Source organism: Oncorhynchus gorbuscha, linkage group LG15 (assembly GCF_021184085.1).
Source record: "Oncorhynchus gorbuscha isolate QuinsamMale2020 ecotype Even-year linkage group LG15, OgorEven_v1.0, whole genome shotgun sequence".
NCBI classification, from domain to species: domain Eukaryota; kingdom Metazoa; phylum Chordata; class Actinopteri; order Salmoniformes; family Salmonidae; genus Oncorhynchus; species Oncorhynchus gorbuscha.
Window position 1 is genome coordinate 69,212,277 of NC_060187.1, and position 17,970 is coordinate 69,230,246.

Here is a 17,970-nt window from a genome sequence, read left to right on the forward strand (position 1 = left end):
ACACAACCTTACACCTGTGTAATCTGCCTGATGCTTTCACACCAAGAACTGCTATACGGATATCTCACCTTGTGCTCACAAGTCAACCTGTCCCTTTCCCCAACCTGTCCCTTTCCCCAACCTGTCCCTTTCCCTAACCTGTCCCATTTCCAAGAACTCCAATCTCCTCTGATGTCCTGCATTAGGTGGATCTTGAACTTACCTCTTCTCTTCTTTGTGTTGAAATTGTGTTGCCTTATGAATACTGAGAGGGGATCATTAACTCCGGTGCTCAGATTCATTAGAATCAAAATGGAGGTATCCCAAATGGCACCCTATTCCCTATAAAAGTGTACTACATTTTCTATAAAAGTGTACTACTTTTGAACATGGCCCATAGTTTCAAGTTTTATTAGTCATACGGGGATACACATGGTATACACCGTCCAATGAAATGCTTAGGTTCCTTCTCGAAAACACAACAACAATAAGAAATAATAAAAGATAAGAAGAAGGTTCTGGTCAAAGGTAGTGCACTATGTAGGGAATAGTGTGCCATTTGGGACGCCGGCCATATAACTACATTTTAAACACAGGCCAATTTACTGGAGGTTATAGTAGATCATTATATATGAATAGATTCTAGTCACCGTATGACTAGAATGTCAATATACTGTAGATAGATTACAGTGACCATAGAACCAAACACATACCAATCACCCTTTAATGAGTGTAGTTATAGAGTTTAATAGCAGCTGTGAGAGGGAACTAAACTACATTAGAAACTGGGTGGTTTGAGTCCTGAATGCTGATTGGCTGACAGCCATGGTGTATCAGACCGTATACCACGGGTATGACAAAACATGTATTTGTACTGCTCTAATTACGTTGGTAACAAGTTTATAATAGGAATAAGGCGCCTCAGGGGTTTGTGGTATATGGACAGTATACCACGGCTAAGGGCTATGTCCAGGAACTCCATGTTGCGTTGTGCATAAGAACAGCCTTTAGCTGTGGTATATTGTCTATATACCACACCTCCTCGGGCCTTATTGCTTAAATATAACACCACTGTCTCTCCTACTGTTCCTCGTGCTGGAACCTTTTCCAGTACACTCTACAGTGAACCTTTTCACTGTAGAGTGTACTACTTTTCACCAGAGCCCTATGAGCCCTGGTCAAAAGTAGTGTAATATAGGGGATAGGGTGCCATTTGTGACATATCCTGTGTTTGTCTGGGGCCATGTGGTGTTGTGATGTTCCTTCCTCCACCACACCTGAGACTATAGAAATATAATCTCTAGAATGGACAACCCCACTCAAGTCATTACCCATCAGTGTACTGTTAAATTGCTGTGGTCTGAGGGGCCTTCCCCATTCTAGTCATACTGTTTGTTCCGCTATAGCACCAACACCAGCCCAGTGTCTCAGACATACAGCTCAGCCTTGGCACAGTTCTCTTCTCCTTACTTACCTCCTTAAGGCATCCAATTAAGTTTATTTGATATTTCTGAGACGAGGATGGCTGAGGCAGCCTAAATCAGGGCCAGACACAGGAAATGCACTTATCTTGATTGTGTGTGACAGACAATTGCTCACTAAGACTGTATTTCAGCTTCCCCTTAATCAACTACTGCTGTTATTTATTGAAAACAGGAGGAAACAGGAAATGAGTCATGAAGTGCATACCAAACGGCACACTATTCCCTATAAAGGGCACTACTTTTGACCAGAGCCCTAAAGGCCTGGTCAAAAGTAGTGCACTATAAAGGGAATAGGATGCTATTTGGGATGCCCCCATAGAGAATTTGGAAATGACCCCAGTCTACCTCTAAATAATAGTAATACTTTCTTACATCATTATTTTGGGGAATTTACATTTTTTAGAGGTTGTTTATATTGCCTATGTGTTATTTTGTTTTGAAATCCAACAACATATTAATTGTTGGTGTAACAGCAGCATGTGTGTTACAGTACAAAACAGTAACTTAGGAGCTCTTCATCATGCATCTCAATGGGTTTTCTAACCTGAGGAAGGACTGCACCAATATCCTCTCCTCTTCCATAGCTGTACTCCTCCCTTCTCTCCTCCAACACTGTACATCTCTCTCTCTCTCTCTCTCTCTCTCTCTCTCTCTCTCTCTCTCTCTCTCTCTCTCTCTCTCTCTCTCTCTCTCTCTCTCTCTCTCTCTCTCTCTCTCTCTCTCTCTCTCTCTGTGTGTCTCTCTCTCTGTGTCTCTCTCTCTCTTGCTCTCTCTCTCTCTCTCTCTCTCTCTCTCTCTCTCTCTCTCTCTCTCTCTCTCTGTCTCTCTTCCTCTTTCTCTCTCTTTCTCTCTCTCTCTCTCTCTCTCTCTCTCTGTCTCTCTCTCTCTCTGTCTCTCTTGCTATTTCTCTCTCTCTCTCTGTGTCTCTCTCTCTTTGTCTCTCTCTCTTTCTCTCTCTCTCTTCTATCTTCTCTTCTCTCTCTCTCTGTCTCTCTTGCTATTTCTCTTCTATCTCTCTCTGTCTCTCTTCTATCTCTCTCTCTCTTCTCTCTTCTCTCTCTCTCTCTCTCTCTCTCTGTCTCTCTTGCCATCTCTCTCTGTCTCTCTCTCTCTCTCTCTCTCTCTCTCTCTCTCTCTCTCTCTCTCTCTCTCTCTCTCTCTCTCTCTCTCTCTCTCTCTCTCTCTCTCTCTCTCTGTGTGTGTCTCTATCTGTGTCTCTCTCTCTTGCTATTTCTCTCTCTCTCTCTCTCTCTCTCCTCTCTCTCTCTCTCTTGCTATCTCTCTCTCTATCTCTCTCTCCTGTCTCTCTCTCTTTCCCTGTGTCTCTCTCTCCCTGTGTCTCCTCTCTCTCTCTCTCTGTGTGTGTCTCTCTCTCTGTCTCTCTTCGCTATCTCTCTCCCTGTGTTTCTCTCTCCCTGTGTCGCTCTCTCTGTCTCTCTCTCTCTGTGTCTCTATCTGTCTGTCTCTCTCTCTGTGTGTCTCTCTCTCTCTGTGTCTGTCTCTCTCTCTCTGCTGTCTCTCTAGCTATCTCTCTCCTGTGTTTCTCTCTCTCCCTGTGTCTCTCTCTCTCTTTCTCACTATCTCTCTCGCTATCTTTTTCCCTGTGTCTCTCTCTCTCTCTCTCTCTATCTCTTTCTCACTATCTCTCTCTCGCTCTCTCTCCTGTGTCTCTCTCTCTCTCTGATCTCTATCTCTATCTCACTATCTCTCTCTCTCTCCCTGTGTCTCCCTGTGTTCTCCCTCCCCATTCAGCCACATCCAACCATGTCTCTGTTTTCTCTCCTTCATGTCTCGCAGCCATTTTCTCACCCTACCTCGATCCAGACGCTGTCAACCTAGTGATGATCATCAGAAGGAACCCAGGTAGACTCTTACCTGACAGTGCATGTTCCTCCCTCCATCACACCCTCCACTCCGCCCCTGTCTGTCTATAGGAAGCTGCTGGCCCCTATCAACTGTCCCCTTCAGGCCTGTGTTGGTTTAATGTCAATGGCACACAAACCTATCCACTTCACAATCCAAGCCAATGCCATTGACGCCACAATATTTGGTGTGGTGTGGGCAGCCAGGTATATATTTCTCCCTTCTCGGACAAATCTACTGTATATGCATCAGTGTAGTGTGTAGCCTTTTGTAGTCAGTAGAATTAAACAGGTGAGACACTCTATGGCCCATAGCACCTTTTTTTCAAAGAGTCTATCTAGAACCTAAAAGGGTTCTTCGGCTGTCCCCATAGAATAACACTTTGAAGAACCCTTTCTGGTTCCAGGTAGAACCTGTTTTGGTTCCAGGTAGAACCCTTTTTGGTCCCATATAGAACCCTTTCCCCAGACGATTCTATATGGATCCAAAAAGGTATACACTTCATCCATACAGTATCGGGATCACTCCTCCACTCAGTCATAAACACATATACATATCCTCTCTCCACATACTTTTCATACATTTGCCATAGTTTCATCATTGATTACATATCTTTATTGGTAGACAAATACATAGCCAGCTATTTGTTATTTTCGATTGTACCCTGAGATATACCTCAAAGAAACTAGCCTGTCAATAGTCTGAAAAGGATGTGTCCTGTTGTTTTTTCTGTTTGTGAAGAGTTGTCCAGCAGAGGTAGTTCCTCTGCCCAGTGCCCACCCTGTGTTGTACCACTGTATATATCACTATATGAATCCTATATATCTGATATGTCTCTTTATGGTGGCAACCCATCCACAGTGGTCAAGGTGGATGTTGTGTTTGGATCAAACCACAATAGAATAGTAGAGGTACAGAGAGTTGGTGCTCCCCATCAACTGTCCCCTTAACAGCCTCAGAGAGTTGGTGTGCCCCTATCAACTGTCCCCTTAACAGCCACTTCAGAGAGTTGGTGTGCCTCCATCAACTGTCCCCTTAACAGCCTTCAGAGAGTTGGTGCACCCCCTCATCCAACTGTCCCCTTAACAGCCTTCAGAGAGTTGGTGAACCCAGGTAGACTGTCCCCTTAACAGTCTGACAGAGAGTTCATCCCCCATCAACTGTCCCCTTCAGCCCCAGAGGGTTGGTGCGCCCCCATCAACTGTCCCCTTCAAGCCTGTTCAGTTTAATGTCAATGGCCCACAAACCTGTCCCCTTAACAGCCTTCACAATCCAAGCATCAACTGTCCCATTAACAGCCACAATGTGTGGTGTGGTGTGCCCCTATCAACTGTCCCCTTAACAGTCTACAGATATTTGCTCCCCCATCAACTGTCCCCTTAACAGCCTTCAGAGAGTGTGTAGCCTTTCCATCAACTGTAGAATTAAACAGCCTTCAGAGAGTTGGTGCGCACCCCTATCAACTGTCCCCTTAACAGTCTACAGAGAGTTGGTGAACCTTTTTGTCCCATATAGAACCCTTTTCCCCCAGACGGCCCCATCAACTGTCCCCTTAACAGCCTTCAGAGAGTTGGTGCGCCCCATCAACTGTCCCCATAACAGCCTTCAGAGAGTTGGTGAAGCCCCTATCAACTGGTTAACAGTCTACAGAGAGTTGGTGCGTTCCATCAACTGTCCCCTTAACAGCCTTCAGAGAGTTGGTGCGCCCTATCAACTGTCCCCTTAACAGCCATTCAGAGAGTTGGTTTTCCTCCCCATCAACTGTCCCATAAACAGCCTTCAGAGAGTTGGTTCGCCCCTATCAACTGTCCCCTTAACAGCCTTCAGAGAGTTGGTTGCCTCCATCAACTGTCCCCTTAACAGCCTTCAGAGAGTATGGTGTGCCCCCATCAACTGTCCCCTTAGACATACCTTCAGAGAGTTGATGCGCCCCATCAACTAGTCTTAACAGCCTTCAGAGAGTTGGTGCGCCCCCATCAACTGTCCCCTTGAACAGCCTTCAGAGAGTTGGTGCGTACCACCCCTATCAACTGTCCCCTTAACAGTCTACAGAGAGTTGGTGCGCCCCATCAACTGTCCCCTTAACAGCCTTCAGAGGGTTGGTGCGCCCCCATCAACTGTCCCCGTAACAGCCTTCAGAGAGTTGGTGCGCCCCTATCAACTGTCCCCTTAACAGTCTACAGAGAGTTGGTGCGCCCCCATCAACTGTCCCCTTAACAGCCTTCAGAGAGTTGGTGCGCCCCTATCAACTGTCCCCTTAACAGTCTACAGAGAGTTGGTGCGCCCCCATCAACTGTCCCCTTAACAGCCTTCAGAGAGTTGGTGCGCCCCTATCAACTGTCCCCTTAACAGTCTACAGAGAGTTGGTGCGCCCCCATCAACTGTCCCCTTAACAGCCTTCAGAGAGTTGGTGCGCCCCCATCAACTGTCCCCTTAACAGCCTTCAGAGAGTTGGTGCGCCCCTATCAACGTCCCCTTAACAGTCTACAGAGAGTTGGTGCGCCCCCATCAACTGTCCCCTTAACAGCCTTCAGAGAGTTGGTGCGCCCCTATCAACTGTCCCCTTAACAGCCTTCAGAGAGTTGGTGCGCCCCCATCAACTGTCCCCTTAACAGCCTTCAGAGAGTTGGTGCGCCCCCATCAACTGTCCCCTTAACAGCCTTCAGAGAGTTGGTGTGCCCCCATCAACTGTCCCCTTAACAGCCTTCAGAGAGTTGGTGCGCCCCCATCAACTGTCCCCTTAACAGCCTTCAGAGAGTTGGTGCGCCCCTATCAACTGTCCCCTTAACAGTCTACAGAGAGTTTGTGCGCCCCCATCAACTGTCCCCTTAACAGCCTTCAGAGAGTTGGTGCGCCCCTATCAACTGTCCCCTTAACAGCCTTCAGAGAGTTGGTGCGCCCTATCAACTGTCCCCTTCACAGTCTACAGAGAGTTGGTGCGCCCCCATCAACTGTCCCCTTAACAGTCTACAGAGAGTTGGTGCGCCCCCATCAACTGTCCCCTTAACAGTCTACAGAGAGTTGGTGCGTCCCCATCAACTGTCCCCAACATTCGACAGAGAGTTGGTGCGCCCCTATCAACTGTCCCCTTAACAGTCTACAGAGAGTTGGTGCGTCCCCATCAACTGTCCCCAACAGTCTACAGAGAGTTGGTGCGTCCCCATCAACTGTCCCCTTAACAGCCTTCAGAGAGTTGGTGCGCCCCCATCAACTGTCCCCTTAACAGCCTTCAGAGAGTTGGTGCGCCCCCATCAACTGTCCCCTTAACAGCCTTCAGAGAGTTGGTGCGCCCCTATCAACTGTCCCCTTAACAGCCTTCAGAGAGTTGGTGCGCCCCCATCAACTGTCCCCTTAACAGTCTACAGAGAGTTGGTGCGCCCCCATCAACTGTCCCCTTAACAGCCTTCAGAGAGTTGGTGCGCCCCTATCAACTGTCCCCTTAACAGCCTTCAGAGAGTTGGTGCGCCCCAATCAACTGTCCCCTTAACAGCCTTCAGAGAGTTGGTGCGCCCCCTATCAACTGTCCCCTTAACAGCCTTCAGAGAGTTGGTGCCCCCATCAACTGTCCCCTTAACAGCCTTCAGAGAGTTGGTGCGCCCCCATCAACTGTCCCCTTAACAGCCTTCAGAGAGTTGGTGCGCCCCTATCAACTGTCCCCTTAACAGTCTACAGAGAGTTGGTGCGCCCCCATCAACTGTCCCCTTAACAGCCTTCAGAGAGTTGGTGCGCCCCTATCAACTGTCCCCTTAACAGCCTTCAGAGAGTTGGTTCGCCCCTATCAACTGTCCCCTTCACAGTCTACAGAGAGTTGGTGCGCCCCCATCAACTGTCCCCTTAACAGTCTACAGAGAGTTGGTGTGCCCCTATCAACTGTCCCCTTAACAGTCTACAGAGAGTTGGTGCGTCCCCATCAACTGTCCCCAACAGTCGACAGAGAGTTGGTGCGCCCCTATCAACTGTCCCCTTAACAGTCTACAGAGAGTTGGTGCGCCCCCATCAACTGTCCCCTTAACAGCCTTCAGAGAGTTGGTGCGCCCCCATCAACTGTCCCCTTAACAGCCTTCAGAGAGTTGGTGCGCCCCATCAACTGTCCCCTTAACAGTCTCAGAGAGTTGGTGCGCCCCATCAACTGTCCCCTTAACAGCCTTCAGAGAGTTGGTGCGTTCCATCAACTGTCCCCAACAGCCTTCAGAGAGTTGGTTTCCCCATCAACTGTCCCCTTAACAGCCTTCAGAGAGTTGGTTCTATCAACTGTCCCCTTAACAGCCTGGTATTAAGGTATTCTTAAACCCATCAACTGTCCCCTGACAGCCTTCAGAGAGTTGGTGCGCAACCACCGCATATCAACATCCCGAGAACAGCCTTCAGGTTACTGCGCTCCACTATCAATGTCCCTTAACAGCCCACAGAGGGTGCGCCCCCATCAACTGTCCCCTTAACAGCCTTCAGAGGTATTCACATTACAGTGCGCCCCATCAACTTTCCCACAGCCATTTACAGAGATTTTTTGGTGCGCCCCCATTAAAACATTTTCAACTGTCCCCTTAACAGTCTACAGAGAGTTGGTGCGCCCCCATCAACTGTCCCCTTAACAGCCTCAGAGAGTTGGTGCGCCCCATCAACTGTCCCCTTAACAGCCTTCAGAGAGTTGGTGCGACCCTAAATCAACTGTCCCCTTAACAGTCTACAGAGAGTTGGTGCGCCCGTGTCCTCAACTGTCCCCTTAACAGCCTCTCAGATGTTTTGTTGTCATGCCCCCATCAACTGTCCCCATCAGCCTTCAGATGACAAGTTGTGTTTGTGATCATTGGTGTCCTGTTTGTAACAGCCTTCAGAGAGCTGGCTGGTCATTGGTCCCCTTAACAGTGCTACAGCTCAACTGCAGGTAATACTACATAAGTTGGTGCATTGATCAAAAGTCCCCACAGCCTTCAGATGCTGCTAGTGGTAATGGGATGTTTCCCCTTATTACATCAGCATGGTTGTCCAATCAACATTACCCCTTAACATCTTCAGGATGGCCTGGATCATTATCATGGACAGTCCCCTTAACAGCCTTCAGAGATTTGATTGCCCCTATCAACTGTCCCCTTCAAACAGTCTACAGAGAGTTGGTGATGAAGGCATCAATATCCCCTTAACAGTCTACAGAGAGTGTGTGGATACTGTTTAACATCTACAGAAGAAGGAGAACTGCCCCATCAACTCTCAACATGCTGACAGAGAGGGTGCGTCTGTTATCAACTGTCCCCTAACATTCTACAAGAGTGCTGGTGCGCCCTCAGCAACTGTCCCCTTAACAGCCCAGGCTGTTCCAGCCCTATGATGTCCCCTTAACAGGTTCAGGCTCAGGTGCGCCCCAATCAACTGTCCCCAGGCCCAAGAGTTGTGATGTGCCAGTTCAGCTGGCCCCTTAACAGCCTTCAGAATGATGCCCTAGTCCTAATCAACTGTCCCCTTCACAGTTTGACCAGAGTTGGTGCGGCCCCATCAACTGTCCCCTTAACAGTCTACAGAGTCATTTGGAACGCAACTGTCCCTTAACAGTCTACAGAGAAATGGTGCAAATAGCCCCTCCTGGCCCCAACAGTCGACAGAGAGTCTGGCTGTCAGTCAAAAATCAACTGTCCCCATTTAACAGTCTCCAGAGAGTTGAGTGCGTCCCCATCAACTGAGGCAACAGTCAACAGAGACTTTATTAAAGTGTCCCAAACTGTCCCCTTAACAGGCCTTCAGAGATAGCTTCCCCATCTGACTGTTTGTAGATCTGCAGAGAGTTGTTGGTTCCATCAGTTGTCCCCAGGGTCAGTAAACCAGGTTTCATCCAGGAGGAGGAGATGTCTCCTTCCACTGTCCCACCTGACCAACCTGGTATTAAGGTATTCTTAAAACAGCCAGAACCATTGACCGAGACAGAGGGAGAAGCAACCAGGCATATCAACATCAGGGAGAAGAGGCTGTCAGGTTACTACGCTCCACTAGGATGTCCCGAGCCCACTCAGAGGGCGCGACTCCTCCTCTGCTTCCGGAGACTATGAGGGACAAGAGGTATTCACATTACAGTGTCTCTGACGTATATTTCCACAGTCAGCCATTTTGTGGGTATTTGTCTCTGTAGTCGTCTGTATGACATTAAAACATTTTCTATGTGATTGTATAAAGGTGATGAACCCCACGTGATATCCTGGGTGATATCTGGTTCAGTAGCATGTCATCACAGCTCTGCTCAAGTTGTGTACTAGACCCATAAACCACACAACTTCCTCCAATTACTGTGAATATAGAGGCTGCTGAGACGGCTCTCGTGTCCTCACATCGGTTGTGACATGTAGAGTCCTCTGTTGATGTTTTGTTGTCATGCCTACTTGTCTACCATCAGTGGTAAGATGACAAGTTGTGTTTGTGATCATTGGTGTCCTGTTTGTATCTGGGTAAATAAAGGCTGGCTGGTCATTGGTAGCTCTGATGCTCAGCTCTGCAGGTAATACTGTATATGGGCTGCATTGAACAAAAGGACACATGGCCTTTTGATGCTGCTAGTGGTAATGGGATGTTTACCTTTCCTTTATTAATGGCATGGTTGTCTCTCTAACATTACCTCCACCATCTTGGATGGCCTGGATCATTATCAACAGTGGTTAACTGTATGTCTGCAGTTTGATTTGATCTGGCCCTCTCTGTCTTCAAACCATGTCATTTTCATTGTGATGAAGGCCAATATGGCCGACAGGTCAGTATCACATGAGTGAAGGATATTTTTATCTGAAGAAGAAGGAGAACTGCCTAGCCATTTCTCCATGCTGACTCTGAGGGTCTGTCTGTTTCTCTTCTGTCCTGGACCTGAGTGACTTTCTCTATGCTAAGATTTCTAAGTATGGGAAGCTCAGCACTGCCCCATGCCCAGGCTGTTCCAGCCCTATGATGGCCTAGGTTCAGGCTCAGGTTCCCCCAGGTGCGTGTGCCAGGCCCAATGTTGTGATGTGCCAGTTCAGCTGGCTGGGCCGAGACGAGATTCCCAAATGATGCCCTAGTCCTAATATAATGCAAGACTTTTGACCAGAGTCCTATGGGCCCTGGTAAAATGTAGTGCACTTAATAGAGAATAGGGTGTCATTTGGAACGCAACGTCACACTCTCAGCACCCCTGGAGAAATGCTGCAAATAGCTCCTCCTGGGCTCCCATCGGGCCATCTGGCTGTCAGTCAAAAACCACACGTCGCGCATTTTCTCTCCAGGAGAAAAAACGATGAGTCGTCAGAACTGAGGCAGCGCAACTGACTTTATTAAAGTGTCACAAAGGGAGAGAGGCCGCGGCCCAGATAGCTTCACTCTCTCTGACTGTTTGTAGATTGGCAGGGAGATGAATGGTTCTCACGTCCCATGGCAGTAACACAGTCACAGAGGAGAGGAGATGTCCCTTCCACTCCCATTCCAACTGTGTGCCTTCTCTTTCTGCTATAGCCAGAACCATTAGGAGAGAGACAGAGGGAGGAAGAGAGGCGGAGGGAGAGTCAGAGGGAGAGGGAGAGAGACGGAGGGAGAGTCAGAGGGAGAGTCAGAGAGTCGGAGGGTGAGTCAGAGAGACAGAGGGAGGAAGAGAGGTGGAGGGAGAGTAAGAGGGAGGAAGAGAGACTGGGAGGGAGAGACGGTGAGGAGGAGTCGGAGAGGGAGAGACGGGGAGGGAGAGTCGGAGAGGGAGAGGCGGGGAGGGAGAGTCGGAGAGACGGGGAGAGGGAGAGACGGAGAGGGAGAGATGGGGAGGGAGAGTCGGAGAGACGGAGGGAGAGACAGGGGGGAGAGTCAGAGAGACGGGAGGGAGAGTCGGAGAGACAGGGAGGGAGAGACGGGGAGGGAGAGTCGAGAGAGGGAGAGGAGAGACAGGGAGGAGAGGGAGAGACAGGGAGGGAGAGACGGGAGGGAGAGTCGGAGAGACAGGGAGGAGAGACGGGGAGGGAGAGTCGGAGAGACAGGGAGGGAGAGTCGGAGAGACGGGGAGGGAGAGACGGGGAGGGAGAGACGGAGGGGGAGAGACGGAGAGGGAGAGACGGAGAGGGAGAGTCAGAGAGGGAGGGAGAGACGGGGTGGGAGAGTCAGAGAGACGGGGAGGGAGAGTCGGAGAGGGAGAGACGGGGAGGGAGAGGGAGAGACAGGGAGGGAGAGGAGAGACGGGGAGGGAGAGACGGAGAGGGAGAGACGGAGAGGGAGAGACGGGGAGAGAGACGGGGGAGACGGGGAGGGAGAGACGGAGAGGGAGAGTCAGAGGGACGGAGAGGGAGAGACGGAGAGGGAGAGACGGGGAGGGAGAGACGGGGAGGGAGAGACGGGGGAGAGAGAGACGGGGGGAGAGACGGGGATTGAGAGAGAGACGGGGTGGGAGAGACGGGGAGGGAGAGACGGAGAGGGAGAGACGGGGAGGGAGAGACGGAGAGACGGGGAGGGAGAGACGGAGAGGGAGAGTCAGAGAGACTGGGAGGGAGAGACGGAGAGACGGGGAGGGAGAGACTGAGAGAGAGACTGAGAGGGAGAGACGGGGAGGGAGAGACGGGGAGGGAGAGACGGAGAGGGAGAGACGGGGAGGGAGAGTCGGAGAGACGGGGAGGGAGAGACGGGGAGGGAGAGACGGGATTGAGAGACATAGAGGCGGGGAGGGAGAGACGGGGAGGGAGAGACGGAGAGGGAGAGACGGGGAGGGAGAGACGGAGAGGGAGGGGAGGGAGAGAGGGAGAGACGGAGAGACGGGGAGAGACGGGAGGGAGAGACGGGGAGGGAGAGACTGGAGAGGGAGAGACGGGGAGGGAGAGACGGGGAGGGAGAGACGGAGAGGGAGAGTCAGAGAGACGGGGACGGGGGGAGAGTCGGAGAGACGGGGAGGGAGAGACAGGGAGGGAGAGTCAGAGAGACGGAGAGGGAGAGACGGAGAGGGAGAGACGGAGAGGGAGAGACGGAGAGGGAGAGACGGGGGGAGGGAGAGACGGGGAGGGGAGACGGGGAGGGAGAGACTGGGAGGGAGAGTCAGAGAGACGGGGAGGGAGAGACGGGGAGGGAGAGACGGGGAGGGAGAGACGGGGAGGGAGAGTCGGAGAGACGGGGAGGGAGAGACGGAGAGGAGAGTCAGAGAGACGGAGAGGGAGAGACGGGGAGGGAGAGTCGGAGAGACGGGGAGGGAGAGAGGGAGAGACGGGGAGGGAGAGACGGGGAGGGAGAGACGGAGAGGGAGAGACGGGGAGGGAGAGACGGGGAGGGTGAGACGGAGAGGGAGAGGGAGACGGGGAGGGAGAGACGGGGAGGGAGAGACGGGGATTGAGAGTCAGGAGACGGGGAGAGTCAGAGAGACGGGGTGGGAGAGACGGGGAGGGAGAGACGGAGAGGGAGAGACGGGGAGGGAGAGTCGGAGAGACGGGAGAGGGGAGAGGGGGGGGAGAGAGACGGAGATGGAGAGGGAGAGACGGAGAGGGAGAGACGGGGAGGGAGAGACGGAGAGGGAGAGTCAGAGAGACGGAGAGGGAGAGAGACGGGGAGGGGAGGGAGAGGGGAGGGAGAGTCAGAGAGACGGGGAGGGAGAGACGGGAGGGAGAGACAGAGAGACGGAGAGGGAGAGACGGGGAGGGAGAGTCGGAGAGACGGGAGGGAGAGACGGGGAGGGAGAGAGAGGAGAGGGAGAGTAAGAGAGACGGAGAGGGAGAGACGGGGTGGGAGAGTCTGAGAGACGGGGAGGGAGAGTCTGAGAGACTGGGAGGGAGAGACGGAGAGGGAGAGACGGAGAGGGAGAGACGGGGAGGGAGAGACGGGGAGGGAGAGACGGAGAGACAGGGAGGGGAGAGGGAGAGACGGAGAGACGGAGAGACGGGGAGGGAGAGACGGTGAGACGGAGAGGGAGAGACGGAGAGACGGGGAGGGAGAGACGGGGAGGGAGAGACGGAGAGATGGGGGGAGAGACGGAGACGGGGAGGGAGAGACAGAGAGACGGGGAGGGAGAGACAGAGAGACGGGGAGGGAGAGACGGACAGAAGGGGGAGGGAGAGTCTGAGAGACGGGGAGGGAGAGTCTGAGAGACTGGGAGGGAGAGACGGAGAGGGAGAGACAGAGAGGGAGAGACGGGGAGGGAGAGACGGAGAGGGAGAGACGGAGAGACGGGGAGGGAGAGACGGAGAGACGGGGAGGGAGAGACGGTGAGACGGAGAGGGAGAGACGGAGAGACGGAGAGACGGGAGGGAGAGACGGAGAGACGGGGAGGGAGAGACGGGGAGGGAGAGACGGGGAGGGAGAGACGGAGAGGGAGACACGGGGAGGGAGAGACGGAGAGGAGAGTCGGAGAGACGGGGAGGGAGAGAGGGAGAGACGGAGAGGGAGAGATGGAGAGGGAGAGACGGAGAGGGAGAGACGGAGAGGGAGAGACGGGGAGGGAGAGTCGGAGAGACGGGGAGGGAGAGTCAGAGAGACGGGGAGGGAGAGTCGGAGAGACGGGGAGGGAGAGGAGAGACAGGGAGGGAGAGACGGAGAGGGAGAGACGGGGAGGGAGAGACGGAGAGGGAGAGTCAGAGAGACGGAGAGGGAGAGACGGGGAGGGAGAGTCGGAGAGACGGGGAGGGAGAGACGGAGAGACGGGGAGGGAGAGACGGAGAGGGAGAGTCAGAGAGACGGAGAGGGAGAGACGGGGAGGGAGAGTCGGAGAGACGGGGAGGGAGAGACGGAGAGACAGGGAGGGAGAGACGGAGAGACGGGGAGGGAGAGACGGAGAGACGGGGAGGGAGAGACGGAGAGGGAGAGACGGGGAGGGAGAGACTGAGAGGGAGAAATGGGGAGGGAGAGACGGGGAGGGAGAGACGGGGAGGGAGAGACGGAGAGGGAGAGTCAGAGAGACGGGGAGGGAGAGACGGGGAGGGAGAGTCGGAGAGACAGGGAGGGAGAGACAGGGAGGGAGAGTCAGAGAGACATGGAGGGAGAGTCGGAGAGACAGGGAGGTAGAGACAGGGAGGGAGAGTCGGAGAGACAGGGAGGGAGAGACAGGGAGGGAGAGTCGGAGAGACAGGGAGGGAGAGACGGGGAGGGAGAGTCGGAGAGACAGGGAGGGAGAGACGGGGAGGGAGAGTCGGAGAGACAGGGAGGGAGAGTCGGAGAGACGGGGAGGGAGAGACGGGGAGGGAGAGACGGAGGGGAGAGACGGAGAGGGAGAGACGGAGAGGGAGAGACGGGGAGGGAGAGACGGGGTGGGAGAGTCAGAGAGACAGGGAGGGAGAGTCGGAGAGGGAGAGACGGGGAGGGAGAATCGGAGAGACAGGGAGGGAGAGTCGGAGAGACGGGGAGGGAGAGACGGAGAGGGAGAGACGGAGAGGGAGAGACGGGGAGGGAGAGACGGGGAGACGGGGAGGGAGAGACGGAGAGGGAGAGTCAGAGGGACGGAGAGGGAGAGACGGAGAGGGAGAGACGGGGAGGGAGAGACGGGGAGGGAGAGACGGGGAGGAGAGACGGGGACGGAGAGACGGGGATTGAGAGTCAGAGAGACGGGGTGGGAGAGACGGGGAGGGAGAGACGGAGAGGGAGAGACGGGGAGGGAGAGTCGGAGAGACGGGGAGGGAGAGACGGAGAGGGAGAGTCAGAGAGACTGGGAGGGAGAGACGGAGAGACGGGGAGGGAGAGACTGAGAGGGAGAGACTGAGAGGGAGAGACGGGGAGGGAGAGACGGGGAGGGAGAGACGGAGAGGGAGAGACGGGGAGGGAGAGTCGGAGAGACGGGGAGGGAGAGACGGGGAGGGAGAGACGGGATTGAGAGTCATAGAGGCGGGGAGGGAGAGACGGGGAGGGAGAGACGGAGAGGGAGAGACGGGGAGGGAGAGTCGGAGAGACGGGGAGGGAGAGACGGGGAGACGGGGAGGGAGAGACGGAGAGGGAGAGACGGGGAGGGAGAGACTGAGAGGGAGAGACGGGGAGGGAGAGACGGGGAGGGAGAGACGGAGAGGGAGAGTCAGAGAGACGGGGAGGGAGAGTCGGAGAGACGGGGAGGGAGAGACAGGGAGGGAGAGTCAGAGGGACGGAGAGGGAGAGACGGAGAGGGAGAGACGGAGAGGGAGAGACGGAGTGGGAGAGACGGGGAGGGAGAGACGGGGAGGGAGAGACGGGGAGGGAGAGACTGGGAGGGAGAGTCAGAGAGACGGGGAGGGAGAGACGGGGAGGGAGAGACGGGGAGGGAGAGACGGGGAGGGAGAGTCGGAGAGACGGGGAGGGAGAGACGGAGAGGGAGAGTCAGAGAGACGGAGAGGGAGAGACGGGGAGGGAGAGTCGGAGAGACGGGGAGGAGAGACGGAGAGACGGGGAGGGAGAGACGGGGAGGGAGAGACGGAGAGGGAGAGACGGGGAGGGAGAGACGGGGAGGGTGAGACGGAGAGGGAGAGTCAGAGAGACGGGGAGGGAGAGACGGGGAGGGAGAGACGGGGATTGAGAGTCAGAGAGACGGGGATTGAGAGTCAGAGAGACGGGGTGGGAGAGACGGGGAGGGAGAGACGGAGAGGGAGAGACGGGGAGGGAGAGTCGGAGAGACGGGGAGGGAGAGACGGAGAGGGAGAGTCAGAGAGACTGGGAGGGAGAGACGGAGAGACGGGGAGGGAGAGACTGAGAGAGGGAGAGACGGGGAGGGAGAGACGGGGGGGAGGGAGAGACGGAGAGGGAGAGACGGGGAGGGAGAGTTGGAGAGACGGGGAGGGAGAGACGGAGAGGGAGAGTCAGAGAGACGGGGAGGGAGAGACGGGATTGTGAGTCATAGAGGCGGGGAGGGAGAGACGGGGAGGGAGAGACGGAGAGGGAGAGACGGGGAGGGAGAGTCGGAGAGACGGGGAGGGAGAGACGGAGAGGGAGAGACGGGGAGGGAGAGTCAGAGAGACGGATAGGGAGAGACGGGGAGGGAGAGTCGGAGAGGGAGAGACGGGGAGGGAGAGTCGGAGAGACGGGGAGGGAGAGTCGGAGAGACAGGCAGGGAGAGTCAGAGAGACGGGGAGGGAGAGACGGGGAGGGAGAGTCGGAGAGGGAGAGACGGGGAGGGAGAGTCAGAGAGACGGGGAGGGAGAGTCGGAGAGACAGGCAGGGAGAGTCAGAGAGACGGGGAGGGAGAGTCGGAGAGACAGGGAGGGAGAGTCGGAGAGACGGGGAGGGAGAGTCGGAGAGACGGGGAGGGAGAGTCGGAGAGACGGGGAGGGAGAGACGGAGAGGGAGAGACGGAGAGGGAGAGTCGGAGGGAGAGTCAGAGAGACGGGGAGGGAGAGTCGGAGAGACGGGGAGGGAGAGTCGGAGAGACGGGGAGGGAGAGACGGAGAGGGAGAGACGGGGAGGGAGAGACGGAGAGGGAGAGACGGGGAGGGAGAGACGGGGAGGGAGAGACGGAGAGGGAGAGACGGGGAGGGAGAGACGGGGAGGGAGAGTCGGAGAGACGGGGAGGGAGAGACGGGGAGGGAGAGTCGGAGAGACGGAGAGGGAGAGACGGAGAGGGAGATTCGGTGAGACAGGGAGGGAGAGACGGAGAGGGAGAGTCAGAGAGACAGAGAGGGAGAGACGGAGAGGGAGAGTCAGAAAGATGGAGAGGCTCAGAGCCCCGGGTGAGTCGTTGCGGCCCCTGAGAACAGGTCCCTGCCAGCACAGTAGATCTAGAAAGTGACCTTGGATAGACGCCTTGCTTCTCACACTGTTGGCTGTAGAACTAGACTAAAGTATTTTCATGTGTCCCGAATAGCATCCTACTCCCTTTATAGAGGACTACTTTTGACCAGGGCCCACAGGGTTGAGATAGCAAGTCTATATTGAGTGGGACCTCATATTGTAGCTGCTTCAGTAGATGTATAGTTTTAGCAGGAGGAATGCAGTGGGAGACAAGGTAATAACAGTGTAGATGTTACAGTAGCACCGGTGCTGTAGTCGATCGAACTAGAGTTTTAATGTTTCTACTGTGCAACAAAAGTGTGCAAAGTATTATCTGAGTATATACTGTTTGAATTAGTATTTTGACCGGTTTGAAATTCCCAAAGGAATATCCTGAAGTTGAGAGAGAGCTATAGTGAACTACATTATTCATCACAACACACCTCTAGTAAGTAACAAGTCGTTAGATTCCGACATCTCCTTTACTGTTCAAAGCCATAAATCTCTGGACATAACGACCTAATGATCGTAGACCACGAATGATTATGATGATGGTCACCATCGTTAAAGTCTCAGGCAACGTAAGGTCGTTCATTGGCTGATGAAGTGGCTGTGTTGAGATTGGCTGGGTTACAACTGGAGTGACCGCTGTATTGCAATTGGCTGGTGTTGAACAGGAGTGACCCGAATGCTGTGTTGCGATTGGCTAGCCTACAGCATCAGGAGTGACCGCTTTGTTGCAATTGGCAGCTTTACAACAGGAAGCAGGAAGCATAGCCTCTGTTGGACAACTTTTCACTCTTAACATTTCACTATTTAACTGTGCTGCCACCGTGTCCTCTGTGTTTGTGTTTGTTTTTGGCTTTGCAAATGCTGCTCATGTCAGATGATAATCCACATCTGGTCTAAGTAAGGTATTTTTGTCTTCATGAGCATTTGCAACGACAATGATTTGTCTAACTGATATGACCTGATTTTCAGATATACACATGCTATTGAGAGGTAATGACACTTACTGCCT

General features: G+C 53.9%; 1 protein-coding gene across 13 annotated transcripts in view; it reads left to right on the forward strand.

The window, feature by feature from the left end:
* Positions 1 to 17,970, forward strand: part of rims2a (regulating synaptic membrane exocytosis 2a) — a 265,865-nt gene that overhangs the window by 187,124 nt on the left and 60,771 nt on the right. For all 13 annotated transcript variants that reach the window (XM_046302555.1, XM_046302556.1, XM_046302557.1 and 10 more), the window contains one exon: positions 3,261 to 3,326. In XM_046302555.1, coding sequence (XP_046158511.1) covers positions 3,261 to 3,326 — 66 coding nt within the window. The remainder of the gene's footprint in view (positions 1 to 3,260; positions 3,327 to 17,970) is intronic.